The 21,222-nt window shown below is 41.9% G+C and overlaps 2 protein-coding genes across 2 annotated transcripts in view; both read left to right on the top strand.

The window, feature by feature from the left end:
• Positions 1-5,776, top strand: part of pot1 (protection of telomeres 1 homolog) — a 62,167-nt gene extending 56,391 nt beyond the window's left edge. Inside the window, exons 16-20 of the mRNA XM_062390821.1 lie at positions 168-303; positions 2,516-2,598; positions 3,227-3,321; positions 4,937-5,042; positions 5,521-5,776. Of these exons, the coding sequence (XP_062246805.1) occupies positions 168-303; positions 2,516-2,598; positions 3,227-3,321; positions 4,937-5,042; positions 5,521-5,663 (563 nt within the window). The 3' untranslated portion in view covers positions 5,664-5,776. The remainder of the gene's footprint in view (positions 1-167; positions 304-2,515; positions 2,599-3,226; positions 3,322-4,936; positions 5,043-5,520) is intronic.
• Positions 5,777-9,274: 3,498 nt separating this feature from the next.
• On the top strand, positions 9,275-18,748 carry gpr37a (G protein-coupled receptor 37a). Its single transcript, XM_062389049.1, has 2 exons — positions 9,275-10,637; positions 15,019-18,748. The coding sequence occupies exons 1-2, from the start codon at positions 9,684-9,686 to the stop codon at positions 15,844-15,846; spliced, it is 1,782 nt and encodes a 593-aa protein (XP_062245033.1). The 5' UTR covers positions 9,275-9,683; the 3' UTR covers positions 15,847-18,748.
• The last annotated feature ends 2,474 nt before the right edge of the window (positions 18,749-21,222 follow it).

The raw sequence follows: 21,222 nt of genomic DNA, 5'->3' as shown, positions 1-21,222 counted from the left end.
CTTGATCAGGTGTTTTTTAATGAACAGTTCTGCATATAAAACATTTGAATCATTAATCAGATGAAAGAAGATGGTCTATTTTGTGTGCTGCCATCAAACTCACAAAAACACACAAGACACTCACAAAACCATAGCAGGCACCTGGTGACAGACGTGGTGTTTTGCAGGTTCGACTCTGGAGGAAACATGTCGACTGGCAGCTGGGTACAAGAACATCATCCCTGTGAGGCCGTCAGGCGGTCACCTGGCTCTGCTTGACATGTCTGCACCTTTCCTGTTCAGGGGCAGAAAGAGATACTACGGGTCAGAGACGAGCTTCAATGACATTTGTTTTATTTGGTTTCCACTGCTAAACTAATCTAGCCTGACGTTGTCATACTCACAATTCTTCCCGACCTCAAATGTTGTGGGCGGGGCTAAGTTCGTCTGGCATCCAGGCTAAAACTAATCATTAATGAGGAGCTATGTCAGCCATCTTTGTTTTTTTCTCGTTGAAGATGAAGATTTTTTTATATATTAACTAATTTAAAAACTCCATTAGGGATACATCTGTGGTATATAAATTGTTTGATTGAGATCCCTTTAAATATTTTCATTTCATTTATAATCCCCATGAAATGCATTAAAACGAAAGCAACAAGCCAGTTTTGAAATTGCAATAGGTAGAAAGTGCTGATATTTGTTTTCAAATTTAGGGAATAGAAGGAAAAGTTCATCAGAAAAACAAATACCCAAGTAAAGTATGAGTACGATGTTACTTCCCCCTCTGCTCAGCACATTATGAACCTCAGTTATCTTGGCTTACCTGCAGAACCTGTGCATGACTCCCTGTTGAAGGGATTGTTGTCTGTGATCACACTGACTGCAGTTACCCTCATGTTGACTACTGACTCAAGATCTGTGTAATCAGATAAAATGATCTATGAGTAATTGTGTGGCAGAAACACAACTAGTTTTGAACAAGGTAAAAAACGACTCTTGGGGAGGTGACCAACGCACATTGAGATTTAAGTTTATGATGCGCATGCATTTGTGGCCAAGTGTTTAAATCCATTTAGTTAGCTTCATTATGGGAACAAAGGGTCAGTGACACAGTTGCGTGGTTCCGAGCTGTTGTACTTCGTCTCCTGGTCCCTTTGGCATCTTGTTGGATTCTTGTAATAAAAGTGGATTAAGAAGAGGAGAGGAGAGGTGGTGGACTAGTGGCAGAATAATTGTACTATGGGGAGAAAGTTACGGACATCGGACTGGAAGGTCTCTGGTTCGACTCCTCGCGGTGACAATACAACATACCGGCCAGGACAACACCTGGATCTGTTCCAAAGTCCAAAGAGCACTCTCCCTACCCCCCTCTGTCTAAGTACCCCTGAGCAAGGCACCTTACTCCCCCAACATCTGCTTCATGGGCGCTGTGCATGGATGCCCACTGCTCAGTGTGTCCTTTGATGTTCACCAGATGGGACAAAAGCAGAAGACAAATTTCCCTTATCTGCATGTCGTGTGATTGTGCATGTAAATGTATCTCTTTCTTGAAAAGGAGTTATACAAACACTTTTTTGCAGAGAGAGAAGTGCGTCACTCAGTGCACAAGAACATCTTCTTACTAACAAGCAGAGAGAACACTCATTAAACACCTGCCAGCATAGGTGTTATTTACTCTGTTAATAATGAGCCTTAAAATAAGTGAAATACTGAGCTACTGACTTCACTTTCCACTGACTCAAAACAGCAAGTTTTACACCATGTCGAAGAAAAATGGAAAAATGGATTCTGCAAACAATATGTATTGCATTTATGTGTTAAGAGTGTTTTAACAACATCTTAACAATGTATGACTGTTGTATAGAGAAGTCTGCATTGGCTAAAAGGTTTTGTGTTTGGGCTTGTGAGAGATTGACGTGCAGTTTGCAAATGACAAAAGCGGAACATCTCACAGATCCACATTACAGGCTACTATTCAAATCGGATTGTAAAATAATGTTTTCTGGTTCATAAGCAATGAGTACTCAGCAACTCGTGTGAGAAATATTTTCACTGACTTTCCAATTTGTTGTTCCAACTTGAGATGGTCTTCTTGTGAATTTCCCGTTCCCAATTATCCCGAACCAAAACTAAGAGACACTTAATTCTTCTCTGCATAGACAGACCAAAACTGACTCACCACCAGTAAGAACTGGTCGTAGTTGTTTAGCAGCTCTCAGGTCACAGATTCCTCCCAGTCCTCATGAAATGGCCTGAGCACATGGTGACTTCTCTTCCATGTTCACAAGTAGACATTGAAAGTGTATTCTTGACCTTGGAGAAAGCAGTTAATGGAAACAGCTTCATCACGAAAAGAAGATCTATTACGCATGATGCAAAAAACTGAGCGGCAGGGTCTTTGTTCAATCTGATGGGATGTTGATAAGATAACGTTTGTTCAAAAGCCAAAGTAGAGTTTTGTTGTGAACCAGAGACGAGGCAGAGGCCTGAGAGGTTTCCAGCTCATTCTTCATTGTTCCTGTGTGTGTTTCAGGTGTGAGCGGTGCTCGAGGGCGACAGTGAGGGAGCCGTTTGCTGAAGGAGTCGAGACGATCGATGAGAAGATCATCGCAGAAGGTGAGACAGAGTTTGGTTAGAATCTCTGGACACACAGGAAGCAGCTATGTCGTGATTTCAGTTTGTTCTCTCTTCCCTAAAGTAACAAAGAAATCGAATTATGCAACTTTAACAAAAGAAAACGTCATGTTCAGATGATACTTTTCACAAATACAACTAATTGAAATAGCAAAACTTTTCTTAAATGAAGCCGAATCTAAAATCCATTCTCTGGTTGCAGCTATTTTATTTGAACGATTTCCAGCTCTTCTGTTTATATCATGATAAACTGAATATCTTTAGGTTTTGGTCTGGACAGACAAAAAAAGTCATTTAAAGATGCCCCCTTAGACTGATGGTAAATTGTGTTTACTAATAATAAGTAACTATGCTTGTTAAGTGCAGCCCTAAGACATTATCATTCTGCAACTGAGACCGTCACAGTTCATATCTGCAGGAACCACAAGATGAATGTGTGTGACTCTTTCTTCACCCTCAATCTGAGTTTTATATTTGTGTCATTTGACTTTTTTCCCTGATTCAGCAGGTTGTAAAAGTTCTCAAAAGCTCCTGGCTGATCTCAAGTCTGTTGGAGCTGCAGCTCTCTCTCCGAAATAAATCACACCGTGTTAATGTCTCTGCTCTGCAGCTCTTGGTGTCCAGCTGCTCCAGTATGTCCTGCTGATGAAGCTCAAGCTGCAGGACGCCACTGACACGCTGGAGGTCTTCCTGTGGAGAGACGCTGTGAGTTTCAGATCACATTAAACATCCTGCACACTCTGACTCATATCACAAGGAGAAGGGATAAGCTTTTCCTAACTCCTCTATCTAAAATGCGTCACATAAGCGTTTTAGTACAGTTTGTATTCATGTTACTATACTAATATGTCATCTACTAGATTCACAGAACAGCAGATGAAACAAAAGAAGAAGAAAAGTTATGTAATGATGAGTTACGGCTGTGTTGGCACCAGCCATCTGTTCTTACTGGAGATACAGGCTATATTCAACTACCGTCAGGAATTCAGAGGAAAGTAACTGTAGTTTTCATCATTAAACTCTCAGAAACAATAAAGTCTCAGAATCAGAAACGTTTGGATCAGAGAGGACATAATGGGTCCCTATGCAAGATCTGGATTTATGAGAATTGGTCTCATTCACCAATGGTACTTTGAGTTACCTTACAGGTATGAATAGAAGTAAGGTTTGGTCCAGACTTGTCAGGAGAGGCGAGAAATCAAGTTTTTCACAGATAGATCATATATTCATTACTTTGAAGAAATATATAAATAATTATATAAATTACTTCTCATATTTATGTTATTATTGTTAAGACATGGCAAAATATTTTAACATGCAGGGGATGGTATAATTATTGGATCTAAAGAATTGGAACAAGGGCTTTCCATATTCTGATCCAGCACCAGTAGAAAACTTACCAGCGTCACATCACCTCTAATGGCATGTATTGTTTCATCCATGTCAGTGACAGTTAATGCTGCTTCCGTCCGTTTCTTTATTACACTTCTTACACTGAAGAAAGACCAGATTTCAAACTCCAAACTGGTAAAACGTTTGTTTGCCAGCATCAGCCATTGGCCAGAGGCATTCTGTTTTCATGTTTCACTTAGACTACAGGTGGACCGGAATAGAATATAGGTGTCAAAGGTCACTGTGACCACACAAAGCCCAGTTTTTGCCTTGTGAGTACGATGTCACCGGCACACCTTAAAGGAATTATTTCTCATTTGGCACAAACATTGTCTTGAGCTTGAATTCGATATTAGTAGCTAAATCTCAAAGGACAAGGTCACTGTGTCCTCACAAAGTATGTTAATGTTTTTCTTGAACATGATATCTTAAGATCGGCTTAGGGGGAATGTCTTCAAATTTTTAACAAATGTTCACTGGGACTCAAAGATGAAGTGATTGCATTTCAGTAGACAGAGGTCAAAGTGACTTTATATGAATCGGGGGGGGACACCGTAAATGCACTGGTTTGGCGGATGCATACAACCGTAGTGCAGTAATATTTACTCTTTGATGTCATGTTTATGAATGAACACTGCATGGGGTCAGAATTGTTGCCATATATAGTATCAATTGTACTTATTTACTATCCTTGTGCACTCTCCCTCAAATACATTGAGGTGACATCCATCATGATTATGAACATCTTTTACACATATTTCTAAGGTAGTTGCATATCTTGAATCTGAGTCATATTCCTACGAACGCACCATACGAACAAATAAAGAGCCACTGATTTTCAAGGTAAAATTTTCAAAAACGACAATGTGTGCTAATGGTCTGACTGGTTCACTTTTGTTTTATTCTCATGTCTCGTGTCTATTATTAGGAGTTGTTCTTCAGCGTGAAAGCGGAGGAAGCAGCAGCCAATCAGGAGGCTCAGAAAAGCATCCATCAAACCATGGATGCCGTTTGTCCACCAGGGGGCAGTGAAGGTACCTATATATTCTGAAAACAACAATAAACATAGAAATAAGAAGAATCAGAATGAACAGCAGCAGTTTTTATTTTCTGCCACGACTTCAGCTGAAGTGAATAATAATGATAATTTATTGTACAAGGAACAGAGTGCTTACAAAAGTCCTAAAGTAAAGCCGAAAAAAAGAAAAACACAGGAATAAAACAATGAGAAAGAAGAAGACAAAACATGTGTCAGAAAAGTACGACCACCTAGAGTTAGGTAAAATCAGGGAAAGCGGAACAAGAAAAGTAAGTTCTAGTTTTGATTTAAAAGAAGCTACTGACTCAGCCTGCCATTTTTCCCTTGGGTACCGTGTTCCATGACCTCGGATCTGAATCTCTGTTGTAACAGTTGTAACACAGAGTCTAGCTGGAAAGTGTTTTTGTGTTAGTGTTTTTTGCAGATGTAGGTGTTGAGTGCTGTGGGTGACTCTTGTGTTTGTTTGTCATCAGATGGGCGTCCTCAGCTCAATTTGTGTCTGACAGCGTACCAAGTAACAGATGACGAGGGACAGAACCAAACCTGCTACCAGATCTGCAACACCTCTGTCATCAGACCCTCCTCCTCCTCATGGTCTGAACCAGACCCTGCCTGAGCCCCTGCAGGTCGGAAGTCACCGTCAAACCAGCAAGAACAGTTTTATTTTTAAATATTTTTGTATTATTTATATGTTGTCAAGCGATAATAAATGTAAATACTGCTGACTGACATGTGAGGGTACTTTTACTGACTTTTTAGAAATAAAAGATTAAATTGTGACTGTATGTGTTGAAATGTATATGGATGCAAACAAATAGCCAGTGAACTCTGTTTGGCACACATGCAGGTTTGCATTCTCAATATCAGTACAGGTCCTGGGCTATTATAGGAGCTATATAGCCAGCGTTAGAATCAACAGCTGTAATTTAAAACATCTGAAGCTCTTGACAAACAACCTTCACCACCACTACTCGCTCCTGGCAACAAACCACTTTCATAACCTGCCTCATGATTGGGAGAAACCAGGCTCAGATCTAGATCTAGATTTCTGAATTCAGGATTTATTGTTTTTCTGAGCTGAAATCAGAAAAAAAAAAAAGATTCAACTTTATTGTCATTGCAAAGTACAGGTACTTATACAACGAAATGCGGTTTAGTGTCTAACCAGAAGTGCAAAAAAAGGAGTTAGAGTGCAGAGTATTGTGCGTATTTGAAATGTAAATAAAAAAGATATGTGCAATAGCAAATATATATGGAATAATACAGTATTAACAGGTATTGTATGATATAACTTTAGGCAGGATAAATATATAAATATGAATATACTATAGGCAGGATAATACAGTAGTCAAAAAAAGTAACAGTGTAGTGCAAGTGTTCAAATGTTCAGTGGTTGGAGCAGGATGTGTGGATAGAGCCAAATCTTAGATTTGTTTCATATTTGCTCCTCAATCATTGTTGGGTATTCAGACTTCAAATGAAGGGACTCACAGGTGAGGGGTTGCTTTAGGGGGTACCATTGAAGTAAACAGATATTTTGCTACAGAGGCAGTGCGGTGTTAGCACTGTCGCCACCAGCAAGAAGGTTCCCACGGGCTCTTTCTGTTTTAATGTTCTCCTTGTTTCTGTTGGAGTTTTTCTAGCTCTAACTTCTGTCCAAAAAACATGCAGATTGGGGTTTGGTTAAGTGGAGACTCTAAATTGTCCATATAGGTGTGAGTGTGAATGGCTGTTTGTCTATATCTGTTGGTCATTCAATACCCTGGCCACCTGTCGAGGATGTACACCCCCCCCCCCCCCCCCCCTTCTTAGCTAATGTCCTGCAGTCCTCTTAAGTAAAAGTTGTATGCATAATGGATGTATCATTACACCCTGAATGGATGGAAAGATGAAGTCCATATAATCTGATTTATTGACTTCATTGCACGGTATAGAGGGACATATTCGCCTCTGGTGGTTCAGACCAGTTCTGCAGTGAGAGTTTTAAGGTAAGTTTTCACTTTCTATACAAACTGTCACTGTTCATCGTCAGAGAACTGTTCAGTGGTGGTCAGTGGTGCTGCTCTGCCATCTGCTGGTCAACTGACCGCATGATGCACTTTTATGAAAGACCTGTGTTGATACTTAGCGGGACCAAAGTCAACAAAAGGGATGAACCAAATATATTGATCTAGTTATCCTTTATTTGTTCACTTGATGAAATTGGTATTGACTCGTGTCTTAATATAGTCCTCCAGAGCAGGAAGCTTGTCCTGGTTACTGTCCAGGCAGAGGCAGAAGATTGGGTATAAAACCAAGATTTATAGATTTTATCTGACCAAAGATGAAGTGTCTCAGTCTGTTTTCATCTTTGCCCCTTTTCCCGACAGGTGCTGAATGCCATACCTCCAAGAATGTGTAAGACAAAAGACAAACGGGGCCAATGACCAAGGAATTCAGAAATTTCCACTTCTACTTGTTAAGATTAGATTAAAAAGATCCTGTATTGATCCCGATTGGGTAAAGAGGAATTATTTTTCGTTTTAATGTTGCAGATCAGATTAGCCGCAGGGTTGTTGGTGTAATATCCATGTTTTGCACTAGATGGCAGACCACACATGTTATCTGTTCTGACAGAACGATGCAGTGTATTTTCCTCCAGTTCTCAGTCTGAGGTGTAGCTGGAAAACAAAATGTCCAATAATTCAAAAGTATCGTTCAAATGGACTTTATACAGTCCTATGGACCTTTTGAAGGAATATGTTGACACATTATCCATTGAAAGAGTTTCGGTTTTCTAAAAAAGAAAAAGTTACAATTATTCAGTTTAATAATGTGTGCATATAATGTAAACCATGGTAATAATAAATCCATACAGCATAAATTGGAAAATGAAATTTAATCTGTGGTTCTTATAGTTTACAGTTTTTCTCCATTGCTTTGGCTCATTTCACAAAACAGAAATGACATTCTCAAAACAACACGTGCAAACCTCCGAACCACTGGGCACTTGTTCACAACAGATTGGAATATCTCATTCCTTTAATCAAACTGCAATTGTATAAGCACATCCTTGCAATGACAAGTACAATTTCCAACAGCTTGCACAAATTTCAAATGATTTAGCCCACCTTTGCAAACGGTTAGGTACAATTGCCTTCAGTTAGCCCAATTACCAATTGAATATATACTGTTGGTCAAAACTGACTGTCGCTTCTCAGTCAAGTGGTCGTTCTCTGCAGAACATGTTGGCATAATTTCCTTGTGTACATCATCACCTGCACAATAGTTCACTCCTCTGTCAAAATCTTTCAGGCACATAATACCATGAAAAACATCATGGTATATACTGTAATAAGGATATCTTTGATCATCGGCTTCATTTTCAGGTGCAACTAGAACTTTAGTAAATCAAGGTTGAGTTTCACACATCTGATCACCAATCACACAGTAAGTTTACAGTTTCTCAATTGGCTCATTTCACGAAACAGAAATGACATTCTCAGAGCTCTAAGTGCAATTGGCAAAATAGCCCATATGGTTCAGCACAACTACATAGATCACTTTCAAAAGGTCATATCTCAATATACCAAATTTTAGTTTTGATGTGCTTATTGTTTGACAGTATATTGTGCTGTACACATTTTCGGTTACTGTAAGCACGATGTATGGCAATTACTGTAACAATTTCCATGGCAGTATGAGTTCAATAAACATATTTTATGTGAAACCTTGAATAAATCTTTTTTCTGTTTGATACACATAATATTCTGGAAAGAAAACATCTACTGTAACCATTCAGTGACCATTCAAGGACTGAGCCAAGATTGAAATGTGCACATGAGGGATATTTCTATGGTCCACTGCCATACTGACAAAACATCTAAACATTTTGACCTGTAGTGTTTAACAATGCCAAAGGGGCTTTTCATTTTGGGGGCACTGACTATTTGTATGAGAAAAGGATTTGGTTTTGAAACTTGAGTTAACTGTTTTGGGTGAGATATGACCTTTTGAAGGTGATCTATGTAGTTGTGCTGAACCATATGGGCTATTTTGCCAATTGCACTTAGAGCTCTGAGAATGTCATTTCTGTTTCGTGAAATGAGCCAAAGCAATGGAGAAAAACTGTAATATAGGATATAATGTAAGCTTGACAGATGACTGGACCCTTGCGCTCCCCTCCCCCTCCTCCCCCTCCTCCTCCTCCTCCTCCTCCCCCCGTCGGATCCTCTCCTGCCTCCCTGGCAGAGCTCAGCGTCTCCTCCGGGTGTGTCTCTCCAGGCGCTCCAGTGTAGCTCGTCTTGGATAAACTCTCATTAACGCAGGGGGGACTGGGATTCAGCTGTCCACCCCCCAGCTCCATCTCATGCTGCGGAGCACACGAGTCGGTTAACTTTTTCCTGTCCACTCTGGCACTGCTCTGCTGCGGAGTTGGTCTCTTTGGTGATGCCTCCAGACTGGAACTGCTCCGGGACGCACCTGAACCCGACATCAGGTTCCACAGTCCTACGCGACCATAGACTCGGTGAAAGCTGTTTTCGTGACAAACGAAGGTAAACTGAACTTTTCGTGTCAGGATTTTTCAGGAGACCAGAGATGGACGGATCGTTTGAGTTCCCACGGTTTCATCTCACGGGTTAGACGGAACCACACGATGCTGCTTCCATTCCTGAGGTTTCTGTGTTTGTGGCTGTGTAGCGAGGCCGTGGCGAGTCAGCTCCACGGGCACAAAACAAAGACGACTTTCAGTCCTCATTATGAATCCACCACCGCTGACAGGAATGCGCAGAGCCGGGCATGGCGCACTGTGAGCTCGGTGCACAGCGAGGGGACGCGAGTTGCGAGTGCGCAGGTTTCGTGGCTGGAGGCTGTAGACAGGTCGTTCTCTGAGCTTCGGGGGACAGAGGTACACTGGCGCTCTGTGCGTAAAAGTGACCCGCAAAATGGAGTCAGACCTGTACCCAGAGATGAAGCTTTACGCGCGGACGGAAACAATATCGGTGGACCGCGGAGAAGTGAATGCAAGTCAGGAGAACTTGAGAAACAAACCCGGCATGGACTCATCTGCATCCCTGCGAGTACCGGACACAACCGGCGGCAGATGCGGAGCTCAGACCCCGGCAGTGAGAAGCCAACCGAGCCGCTGCAGCATGAAGCCGCGGGCGCATGGGAGGCTCTGCCCGTGGCCATGGCGCAAGAGCAGGAGGCCGAGGCGCCTTTTGGACTAAACACCAGCGACTATGAGGAGGAAGAGTACTCTCTGCCGGACATTCCCGACCCCACGCCATTCGTGCCGGTGAACCCGCGGACCAGGCGCAAGCATCTGAGGAATCCGTTCTTCCCGGTCACCGCGGAGTCCTACGGCGCGTACGTGGTCATGATCCTCGCCGTAGTTATCTTCAGCGTGGGCATCATCGGGAACGTGTCGGTCATGTGCATCGTGTGCCACAACTACTACATGAGGAGCATCTCCAACTCGCTGCTGGCCAACCTCGCGCTGTGGGACTTCGTCATCATCTTCTTCTGCCTGCCGCTCGTGGTGTTTCACGAGCTCACCAAGAACTGGCTGCTGGGAGAGTTCTCGTGCAGGATCATCCCGTACCTGGAGGTGAGAGGAGGGGATCTGAGGGTGAGGGGTGCGCGTACACGAGGTGTGCTACTGAGATCAGGTCTGATGAGTGAACTGATCTCAGGTTTAAAGGAGGATCATCAATCCTTTCCATCTACCTCAAACAGGTTTATATGTTTCTGCACGCCGTTACAATAACCTCAAATGATGTGTGATGTAGGCCATAGGTAACCAAACGGTTCAGTCTTTGATCTCCAGATTAACCACAAAATCACGACCTGCATGATCCCAGAGGACATTGATTTGAACAAGTTAGGAAAAAATCCGTCTCCGTGCACATGCTGTTTCCTGTGGCGCTGTAAACACACCTGCTCTGGCTGATGGTGTCACACGGTGACACAGGAAGTTGTATTTTTGCTTATAGTAACTTATGCCATTTTGAATTGTCTTTATTCTATTGTTGAATAGTACTTAATTTCTGGAAATCATCTTGTGACCCTCCTCCTGCGGCCCCTAGTTTGGGAACCTATTTGTAATATATTATTTCCAGCAGTTGAAACCATACCAACACTAACAGAGAAACTGTCAAAATAAAGTCTGAAGATGACTCCCACAGCATCCCATTTTATCTCCGTCCCTCTCCACCTCACACCACCCATAGTAACAACATGCCCATAAAGGGCTAAAGATGCTGACACTATCTATCTTACCTGTATGTACTAGCATCTTATTGGTTACTTAAACCTAAAACACACATATCTAAATCATGTTGTGTCCCTGTATATTGCCTCTCTACCTCTGCTCTGATTAGAAGAGTTGGAGCCTCTCTGTTTAGGACCTTAGATTTAGATATGAATGTCCCTGTACATTACAATTTACCCCTAGTTTACCCTCTATCAATAACCTGGCCTTGGGTATTGCCAGGAGAGAAGGGAGTATGTGAGGAATATGACGGACTCTGTTCTCCTAATGGTAAACAAATAGCAGATATGCTATGTTTGGATATTAGATGATAAAAAATCAAAAATCAACAACATTAATGAAAAGTTTTGTCTGACAGGGACGAAAGAACAGTAAAGGCAATTGTTATGATAGGGATATGGTCAGTATATTATATGTGAGTAGGCATATCGTAAATCTGAGTAATCTAGTTGTTACCATAATTCACGATGAGCGGCCACCACGATCATGATCCAGGCCTTGCAGCCGCAGAGCAAAAGAACTCTGAGGAACAAGTTATGTCAGTGACATGTATTGATGAGACATTAATGTGAGGAAGAGGTAGATGAGGAAAGAGAAGCTCCAATGGTTCATGTGTCCTCCAACAATTTACACCTATAGCAGCTGAACTAAGGCAGATCTGAACCAGCTCGATCTAAAAATAACTAAACATGATGATCAGACGAGTTTAAATTTTAAATCGTAACTATAAAATGTAATAAATAGTAGAAGTCTTGAACTTGAATGGAATCAGATGGAGGTTAAAGTGTCTTGTGTCTGCAGGGATTTAGGTCATAGTTTATTGCACATGTATTAAACCAAAATGAGTTTGTGTTTCATCATTCCAACAAAGTACTGTTTCAAATGTGACATTTACTGGGTGCATGTTACACAATAAAATATCCACTGATGCAGAGGTCAGGTCACATCAGAGCGACTCCAGACTGAGCTCAGGCTTTACACTCAGGGTTTACTATCAGGGTTTACTATCAGGGTTTACACTCAGGGTTTACACTCAGGGTTTACACTCAGGGTTTAATGTCTCCTCGTGTGAAGGTTGTTTAATCTGATCAGTGTCACATCAGGTTGCTGAAAACAAGACAACGCCTGCTGACCAGACTGAGATTAGCAGCATGGATCCCCCCCCCCCCCCCCCCCCCCCCCACACACACACACACTTCCCTACTGATCACTGGATTGTCTTCATCCAAGTTAACAGAGCAAAGATATCTAAGAGAGGATAATTTTTCCACAGATACTTTATTGTTTTGACCTAAGACAATTTTTTCTTGTTTAGTGTGTTTCCCATTATCTATGTTTCTGGTTTCTAATTAACAGAGTCTTTGCCTGTGCACCGATTCAGGTGCATAAAGAAACCTTATTTCTCAGAGTGTCAGACAAACCTTATCTCCCGATATTTTTTTTCGACTTCACTAAAAGTGCAGTGCAAAAGAGAGCTGCTCTAAATACCTCAAACACGGGGAGTAGAGGCTTTTATAATCACATGTTTGACAATGGCTGCAATGTCCACATGTGTTTTTGACATGTGGTGCATGTGCCCACTGCAGCTGGTCATCTCTGTGTTGATGTTGTTGACCTGAAGCTGAAAACGCTGACTTAAATCAGCTGGTCACTAACATGTGAACGTCCGCTGCAGCTCGACGTGGTCGCTGCTGGTTGTGATGAGTGAGAAGCGTCTGAAAACAAAAGGATGTGTTTACTGAGTGTAAGCTTCTTAGCTGCAGCAGCTCTTTGTTTGAGACGATGACCTACATGACAATGAAGTATTCTTTTCTAAAAACCTTTATTGATGGTTTATTTTAATATGGGATTGACTGTTCATTATTTTAATAATTGTTCATCAATTGAACAACAAATGTGCTGCAAAAAAGAATAAATGCAAATACCCACAACACAACCAAATACTCACTAAACTATCAAATACTCACAACACAACCAAATACTCACAACACAAGTAATTACTCACTAAACTATCAAATACCCACAACACTATCAAATACTCACAACACAAGTAATTACTCACTAAACTATCAAATACCCACAACACTATCAAATACTCACAACACAAGCAAATACTGACAATACTACCAAATACTCACAACAGTGGCAAATACTCACAATACTACCAAATACTCACAGCACTACTTTGCATGTGTTTTGTCTATTTGCATGTGTTTTTTTTATAATAGTCTCAGGGCCACTTTCTATTGCATGTTGCGTGTGTGTGTGTGAAAATCAGAGATGCACCGATCCAACGAGTTCTGATACCTCGTCATGTGGAAGAGACTGCATTCAGGCTTGACTTAAACGTTACCTTCCTATCAATTTTTTTTTTTACAAATTAACACATAGATATAAATGAACTGAATTTGTATTTATTAATTAAAATATTGAATAGTGTTCAAGAAAGCGACAAAAGCCATTGTTTTCAGGGCCGACAGGGGCTGGGCATCCAATTACAGACCCTTCACTTTTATTTTTGTCGCTTTCACTTTGTCAGTTTAAAGCTTCTCACATCTTTGCAGTACATCCACCAAAGGTAACTACTTCGCCATGTCTCCTTCTTTTCCTTTGTACGACTGCAGGAACTCTTGCTCTTTAGCATGATGATTCTGGAGGTGCTTGATTAAGTTTGTTGTGTTGTATTTAGGAGTACCCCCACCCCCTCGCAACATTTCCTTCGAAGATCAGAAGAGATTGATCACTGAAAGCAGGACATATCCCATCAAGATAAAGAGTCGGACAAAACAGCTCAGTCAGCTCTGAGAATCCATCCGCAAATTCAAGGGTACACTTGGTCTATTGCACCATCTCAGTTAGAGCCACAGTGACTGGGGACGATATCATATTTTCTGAAAAGTTGTTTAAATATTTTGAGAAAGGTCAGAGCGGTGGATGTTCAACGGAAGTGTTTATTATCTACTCGACCAACCATTACAACATTTGACTTTGACTCAATATTTTGACCTTTACATAAAACTTTACTCTTTACAAATCAACATTGCCTTACTTCCTTACTTGCATATATTATAACTTTTCTCTCTTTTTTTGTTGACTGAATTCTGATGGTCATCGCATAATTATTTAGGTGAACAATCAAGGTTTATGTTTTCATTGTCAACTCTTTATTTACCAGCAACAACAGTGTGGCTGGTTTATTTTCACCTTGTGAGTCTGTGTGGTCCAGATAGTTTGTGGGACCCTAAATCTGTTATGGGGTCAAATTATATGGACAAAAAACAAGTTACATAAGTGTAAATGGTTGGTTTTAAGATGAAGATGTGTTTATGGGAAGGTTATACGTAAAGTTTAATCAAGTATTAGTTATAGTTAAGGTTAAACAGTAAGTCTGCAAGAACTGCCCCAGAGCCAGTTTTGTCAGGTGTATTGTCACAGTTATAAAGGTGCAGGCGTGTAGTTGAGATCATAACTTTAAAGATGGGTGTGGTACGACCCATGAGCACAGAGCCCTCATGTAATAATGCTGTTTAACTACTGAGTCCTCAGGGTTTTGTACATCAACAGGTTGACAGGAGGGTGTGATCTATCTCAAGAGAGTCTCCAGTTGATTCTGTTGACTCAGAGAACTGTCGCTCTTTTCTCTCCTGGGTCATTTCCCCCAGAACATGTATGAGAACGTTTTCAAAGTGTAACCAAATGTTTTTTCTTCTGTTCCCAGGTGGCATCTCTCGGGGTCACGACTTTCACGCTGTGCGCCCTGTGCATCGATCGGTTCCGAGCCGCCACCAATGTGCAGATGTACTATGAGATGATTGAGAACTGGGCGTCCACCACAGCCAAGCTGGCCGTCATATGGGTGGGCGCTCTGCTGCTGGCTTTACCCGAGCTGCTAATTCGTCAGCTGGTCACTGAGGAAGGCGATCCTCCCGACGTGACACCGTGCGAACGCTGCGTGGTCCGGATCTCCACCGAGCTCCCAGATACACTCTACGTCCTGGGTCTCACCTATGATGGTGCACGACTCTGGTGGTACTTTGGATGCTACTTCTGTCTGCCAACGCTGTTCACCATCTGCAGCTCGCTCCTCACTGCTCGCAAGATCCGCCACGCCGAGCGGGCCTGCATCCGCGGCAGCAAGAAACAGATCCAGCTTGAAAGCCAGATGAACTGCACTGTGGTGGCGTTGGCCATCCTCTACGGCTTCTGCATCATCCCGGAGAATATCTGCAACATCATCAGCGTTTACATGGCGGCTAGCGTTCCCAGGAGAGCCCTAGACATCCTGCATCTGGTCAGCCAGCTGCTGCTCTTCTGTAAGTCAGCTGTGACACCGGTGCTACTGTTCTTCCTCTGCCAGCCGTTTACCAAAGCCTTCCTGGACTGTTGCTGCTGCTGCTGTGCTGAGTGCGGCTCGCCCCGAGCCACCGGCACTAGCGACACCGAACATGAGTGCAACACCACCGAGCTGGAGCTCTCACCGTTCAGCACAATCCGCAGGGAGGCGTCAACTTCCACTAGCTATGCAGCTGTGGGGACACACTGCTGAGGACAAAGGTCAAAGATCAGCAGTGTTAAGTGGAGCTGTTTCTGGAACATTCTGTGATCTGATTAAGGCTTTGATTGGTGGATGTGTTGACCTATCAGGTTTCAGATTTCTGGTATGGACCCCCAATTTTCACATTTCATTGACATACAGAAGACATTGCCTGTCCACTCACTGTTTACAGAATTTATATGAGAGAAACACAGTATTAATTCATAGCATTTATTTGTTTAGTTGTTTGATTAACTCCCATGTATTTTTACTCAATCTGCACTCATTGTTTTTTGTTAGTAGTCACTGTTTTGTTGGACACTGATCATTTATTCTGTCCCATGTTTTTAGTTCATGTGTTGGACATGTCTCAACAGTTTCCCTGGAAAAATGGAAATTATTTGAGTTATTTTAGTTAGTTGTATTGAATTTATAAGCCGCTGTTGCTCCATGTAATTTATTTTTCACTCCTGTTATGAATACCCTAAAACTTTCTGTTCTACAATAGCAATTACTTTAAGTCGATTCATTGGGTATGTACAAATCAAACACTATGAACTGCAGCGTTCTTTTCAGGAAACATTAGGAAAATAAAATAGGTGATATATAATAAAGTGTTATCTTTGATTGTTGTATTGGAAAGACAGCTGCTCTCAGCATCTGTAGCTGCTTATAATCTGTTTTGTCCCTGTGTGAGTTGTTTCAGTGGGATGAACAGTAACAGAAATGTCTGTAGATGCTGTGTTGTGTTAGCTGATGTTCCTGTGAATCAGGCCTTTGTGAGTAATCAGTTCTTCACAGAAAACTGCTCTTCACTTAGTCTGTAATGTGACAGGTATGTTTGCCACTTGAAAAGTGTCACTTGGATTAAAAGATATATAGTAGTTTTTTAACCCTTGAGTGCCTTTTAAAGAGTTAAATTATGACGGCAGAAACAAAACAGTACTGTCACTTTTTTCAACAACTCAAATTTGAAAGAATTTTAACTAACATGTAAGTTGTTACACACAGACAAGACATGTAACTCATACATTGCTGTACAAGCTGCTACTTTTCAGATGAAGTTTTTACATGCACAGGCTTCTATCTTTTGACTTATTGTAAAAAGAAGTACATATAGGGACTAATTATACATTTTCATGCTGCTACAGGCCACGGATCTGAGACCCATAAAGGTCAATCGGAAAAAAATATGTTTTGAGTTTCACTCCCAGAACGTACAATAGCTCTGTCTGTTATTGTCTAACAGCAGGCACTAAAATCATGCTGCTGTGACCAGAGGCTACAGCACAGCAACTATGGACAGTTTGATGCTACGAGCCACCAGAAGTGGAGCCAGAAATGTAAAGTTTATCCTGAAGTTTAGCAAAACTAATTTTGGTCAGGTCCTTTTTGCTGGTAGAAGATGAGGAGGAAACATATGAACCCCAAAAAAGCAGACAGTTGATGTTGCTGTCCATCCAGAGGACACAGCCGCCATTGTTTGTTCAGTTCAGATCCAACACAACATGTTACAGTCAGTCCTACTAACAACTGAACCTCCACCAGGCAGCTATTGTCGATGAAAGAACATCATTAATATTTTTTAATGTGTGTTTCTTTCTCAGATAAAAAAAAAATCATCGGAACAAACAATACTTATTCTAATGTCAGTTTATCTGCAGAGTCAAGCTCGGCACCACTCTCAGCTGTCTTGTCTCTCGCCATCGTTTCGTCATCACCGTCGCCGCCCAGCCGGGAGAATACAGCGCCCCATTGTACTTGTCCACCGTTGTCTTGACGACAGAGGGAGTCTTCCTCTCAGCTGGCCGCCTCGGTGAACAGAGCCACAGTACCACAGACAGACAAACAGACAGCCCGTCCAGGCTGCGTTATTCAGAGAGGAGTTGTCACTGATGGTTTCTGGTCTGAACCAGTGAAGTCTGGACTGTGAACAGCTTCTCTGTGGTTTAAATAAATGTGCAGCAGCTCAGACTGTGTGCTCACAGGTAGAGGACGAGGCTGACTTCCACTTTCACAGGTTTCTGTACAAGTGTGCACATGTTTCTGGTGGAACTGCTTTTAGCTCAACACATTCTTACAGTGAATGGGTTGAACCACTAGTGTTGACTTGCACACTGGGCATGAAAACAATGTTAGGGTGTGTGCAATACTTCTAACAGTAATACAAATCCATGCTATCCAAGGGCAATTCACCAATATTTGATATATAGCATATATGACATTGAAACGATAGACTGTATATAAAGATGGAGGACATGACGGCTCCCAAAGGTGAAGCCAATACATCTTGATCTCCCCCTGGTGTCTGGTTGCAGTATCGATCATAAACCTCCGCCTCCTCTGTCTTCGTCAAAGATGGTTGCCGTCATTTAATAAGGTAGTTCTCATCACACTATTCATAGCTTTCCAGTCTTTGGATGGTGAAGTAACATTAATGTCTAATTGTATTCGAACCAGGATCACCCAGAGGACTTGTTGTATTAACCACATTCTAGTCTAATCTCCAGTTTGGCACTGAGTTGCTCTCTGGCACCCAACTTGCATGTTCGTGTCTTTTGTAAACGAGGCCGCGGCCCTGGTCCCTGCTCCAGTAATTGGACAGCCCCATTCATTTAGAAACAATGGGACGACAAGTACACTGAGGCTCTGCTGCCGAACAAGCTGCTCACTGACCTTCTCCTAACTGCTCCCAGGGTTGTTCTCTGGGCTGAGATGAGATGAGATGGACATCCTGGGAGCACTGGAATCACTGCCCCCTGATTGGTGGACAGACGCCAGGTTACCAGGGTAACAAACCCACTTGTTCTGGACAATTCAAATTCAGGTAACTTCCTTCTGCTGTGTGCTTAAAAACAAAATATCAAATAAAATGTTGTGATCATTATTACACCCATACTTGCTGTGTCTGAATTTATTTGTATTTGGTCACACCAAGACAAAATATTTACCAGATGATGTCCTTTTCCTGATTAAACATTACATTCATTTCTTAATGATGTGTTCGCTGGATTATTTGTTTCCTAAAGTATCTTTAATACCAACTATGGTTAAAACTGATCACTTGTCATCATGCTAGGCAAAAATACATGAAGGTCGACAGTGAGCATTTCTGTGTCTAATGAACAATTTAGTTCAATAAAATGCATTAAATTTAACAAAGATTGCATTTAAGTAACCCTGTCTGCATTTTAAATGATGTTATCTAGTGCAGTGCCCATTCTAAATCTTCCTGTTTGAAAAGGTCTGTGTTGATGCTCTGCAGCTACTTCAGAATTATTCCTTGACAGTCCTCCTCAAGCAGTTCTACAATATTCTGTCACTTTTTTAGCGTTTGTGAGCTGGAAGTTGTGTGCAGAGCATTTTATAAACAGTCTGTGGTGCAGATTTAGAAGACTTTATCTACCTAGATCGGGGGTCTTCAACGTTTTTCAGGCCAAGGTCCCCCAAACTGATGGCGAGATCGAGCAGGGACCCCCTACTATATAAATTGCATAAAATAGTGTTTATATTATTCTGGGCCTAGTGCCATGTATAAACATAGCTACCCTGTTATTGTCCATTCAATACTACCCTTGTGGGTAGTAGCATGCTTACATTAGAAAGGTGGCTCAGACACCTCGTAAATCCTCTCAGAATTATTTTTCAGTTACAGTAATGTTTTTTTTACATTGTACAGTGTCTATTTCTCTGTAAATTTTTTAAAATCTAAGCAAAAAAAAGTCAAACAACTTTTAGGTACAAATACGACCATCTACAGAGTTTGGTCCGCCATCTTTTATTTTTGAGCTTCGCACACTTTAGACGTGAGCATAAACGTGATCTGATTGGCTAGTGCCTGTGCTGTCGTATTTGCATGAAAGGGGAGAGAGCTACTGTGTGTAGCTGAATGTGTGCATTGCTGACTGAAAGATAACGTCTTCTGCCTCAATTTATCTGTCGCTACAATATGTTGAATTCATGTCAATGTGTATCTAAAGACAATATATACAATTCTGGTTCTGAATAGGTGAATTTTGTGAAAAAAAAACTTCTGAAAAAAAAATAATTTGTTTCATCAACCAAAAATGTTGCGACCCCCCTGCAGTACCCCCGCGGACTCCCCAGGGGTTGCGGACCCCCTGTTGAAGACCACTGACCTAGATTATCTGCTCTCTACTAGTACCACTAACTGTTGTACTTCAAACTTGCAGCCAGACAAATTTTTTAAAGGAAACATAAGAGTGAGCTGTTTAACTTTTCTATCAGCATCTTATGGATAATTAATGGCACTACCCACTGGCTGTTATCCATGTTATCCCTTTTCTACCCTCCAACATCTTAACATGCACATGTAGATCATTGTTTCTCTTGGCCATGTTCCTGTGGTAGCAGAGACAGTGCAGTGGTAGAGTGGTTGTCAAATTTCATATGCAAGTCTGTCTGACTTCCTGTGGGAGGTGCCCAGGGGGGCTGCTCCCGTTATTTCACCCTTCCGTAAAAAATTGGAATGAATTCAGTCCTGACAGTACCCATTGACCTGATTGGATTTTCTGCCCTGACAAACTCAGACAAACTGTCACCACATGCCAGAGGTGATGAGAACAATGTGTCGCGTTCCAATGTGGCGATGGGACTGATATGCAGGAGCCCTGCGAACTGGCTCCAGCACATTCAGAGGGGAAACACCTCACGGCTGTTGTTTATCAGTGGGATTTGGTTGTGATGACTGACGGGACCAAGTTTTCTGTTCCAGTCTGAGCCAGTCGGTGCTGACAGTCGGGGTTAAAACCCTTGAGTGTGTGAATTAGCGTAAATTAGCAGAAGTTAGCTTCCTTTCACAAGTTCACTCTCCTCTGTTTTCCTCTGTATGCTCCATCCAGGGTCACAGCCACACATTTTCCCCAACTTTTCATAAGGTCAGTACAAATGTCTCCACATATATGAATCATATTTGTGCCATTCATCTGAGGATTCAATAGGTTGTCAATGCTCATTGTGTGTTTTGAATGTGGACCTACTTCTTCTCCTGTAGGTGACAGTGTTTCTGCTGCCAACCAGCTGGGACTGGGGAGCAGCTCGTTGTGCCATCGCCTGAAGACATTCCAGCTCCCTCTGCACTCTTCACATCCACCAACTGAATCAGCCTGGAAAGATAAAGAGGAGAAACTTGAGGCGGTCTGCATATGTTCCTGCTACACTACAGCAGATGTTTAGTTCACTATTAAGCTCACTCATTATCTACTCCCCACTCTGATGATGGAGGGTTGGGTGAAGTGTTAGAGGTCACACAAAACTTTAGGAGGCTCAGGGGTAGACCGTGATGCAGCCAAAGTGACCTCTTCTTCAGAATAAATAAAAAAACTGAAAAAAAAAGTTTGAAAAAGTGGTCACCATTCACTCCAATTG

This window comes from Platichthys flesus, chromosome 6, assembly GCF_949316205.1.
Source record: "Platichthys flesus chromosome 6, fPlaFle2.1, whole genome shotgun sequence".
Classification (NCBI taxonomy): Eukaryota; Metazoa; Chordata; class Actinopteri; order Pleuronectiformes; family Pleuronectidae; genus Platichthys; species Platichthys flesus.
The sequence above is the reverse complement of the archived record's forward strand: the minus strand, read 5'-3'. Positions and strand labels throughout refer to the sequence as shown.

Bases quoted from the DNA above. Each gene is read 5' to 3' on its own strand.
- gpr37a (XM_062389049.1), top strand. From the start codon at position 9,684: ATGCTGCTTCCATTCCTGAGGTTTCTGTGTTTGTGGCTGTGTAGCGAG. The intron at 10,638-15,018 runs GTGAGAGGAGGG...TTCTGTTCCCAG, and splicing joins GGATCATCCCGTACCTGGAG to GTGGCATCTCTCGGGGTCAC.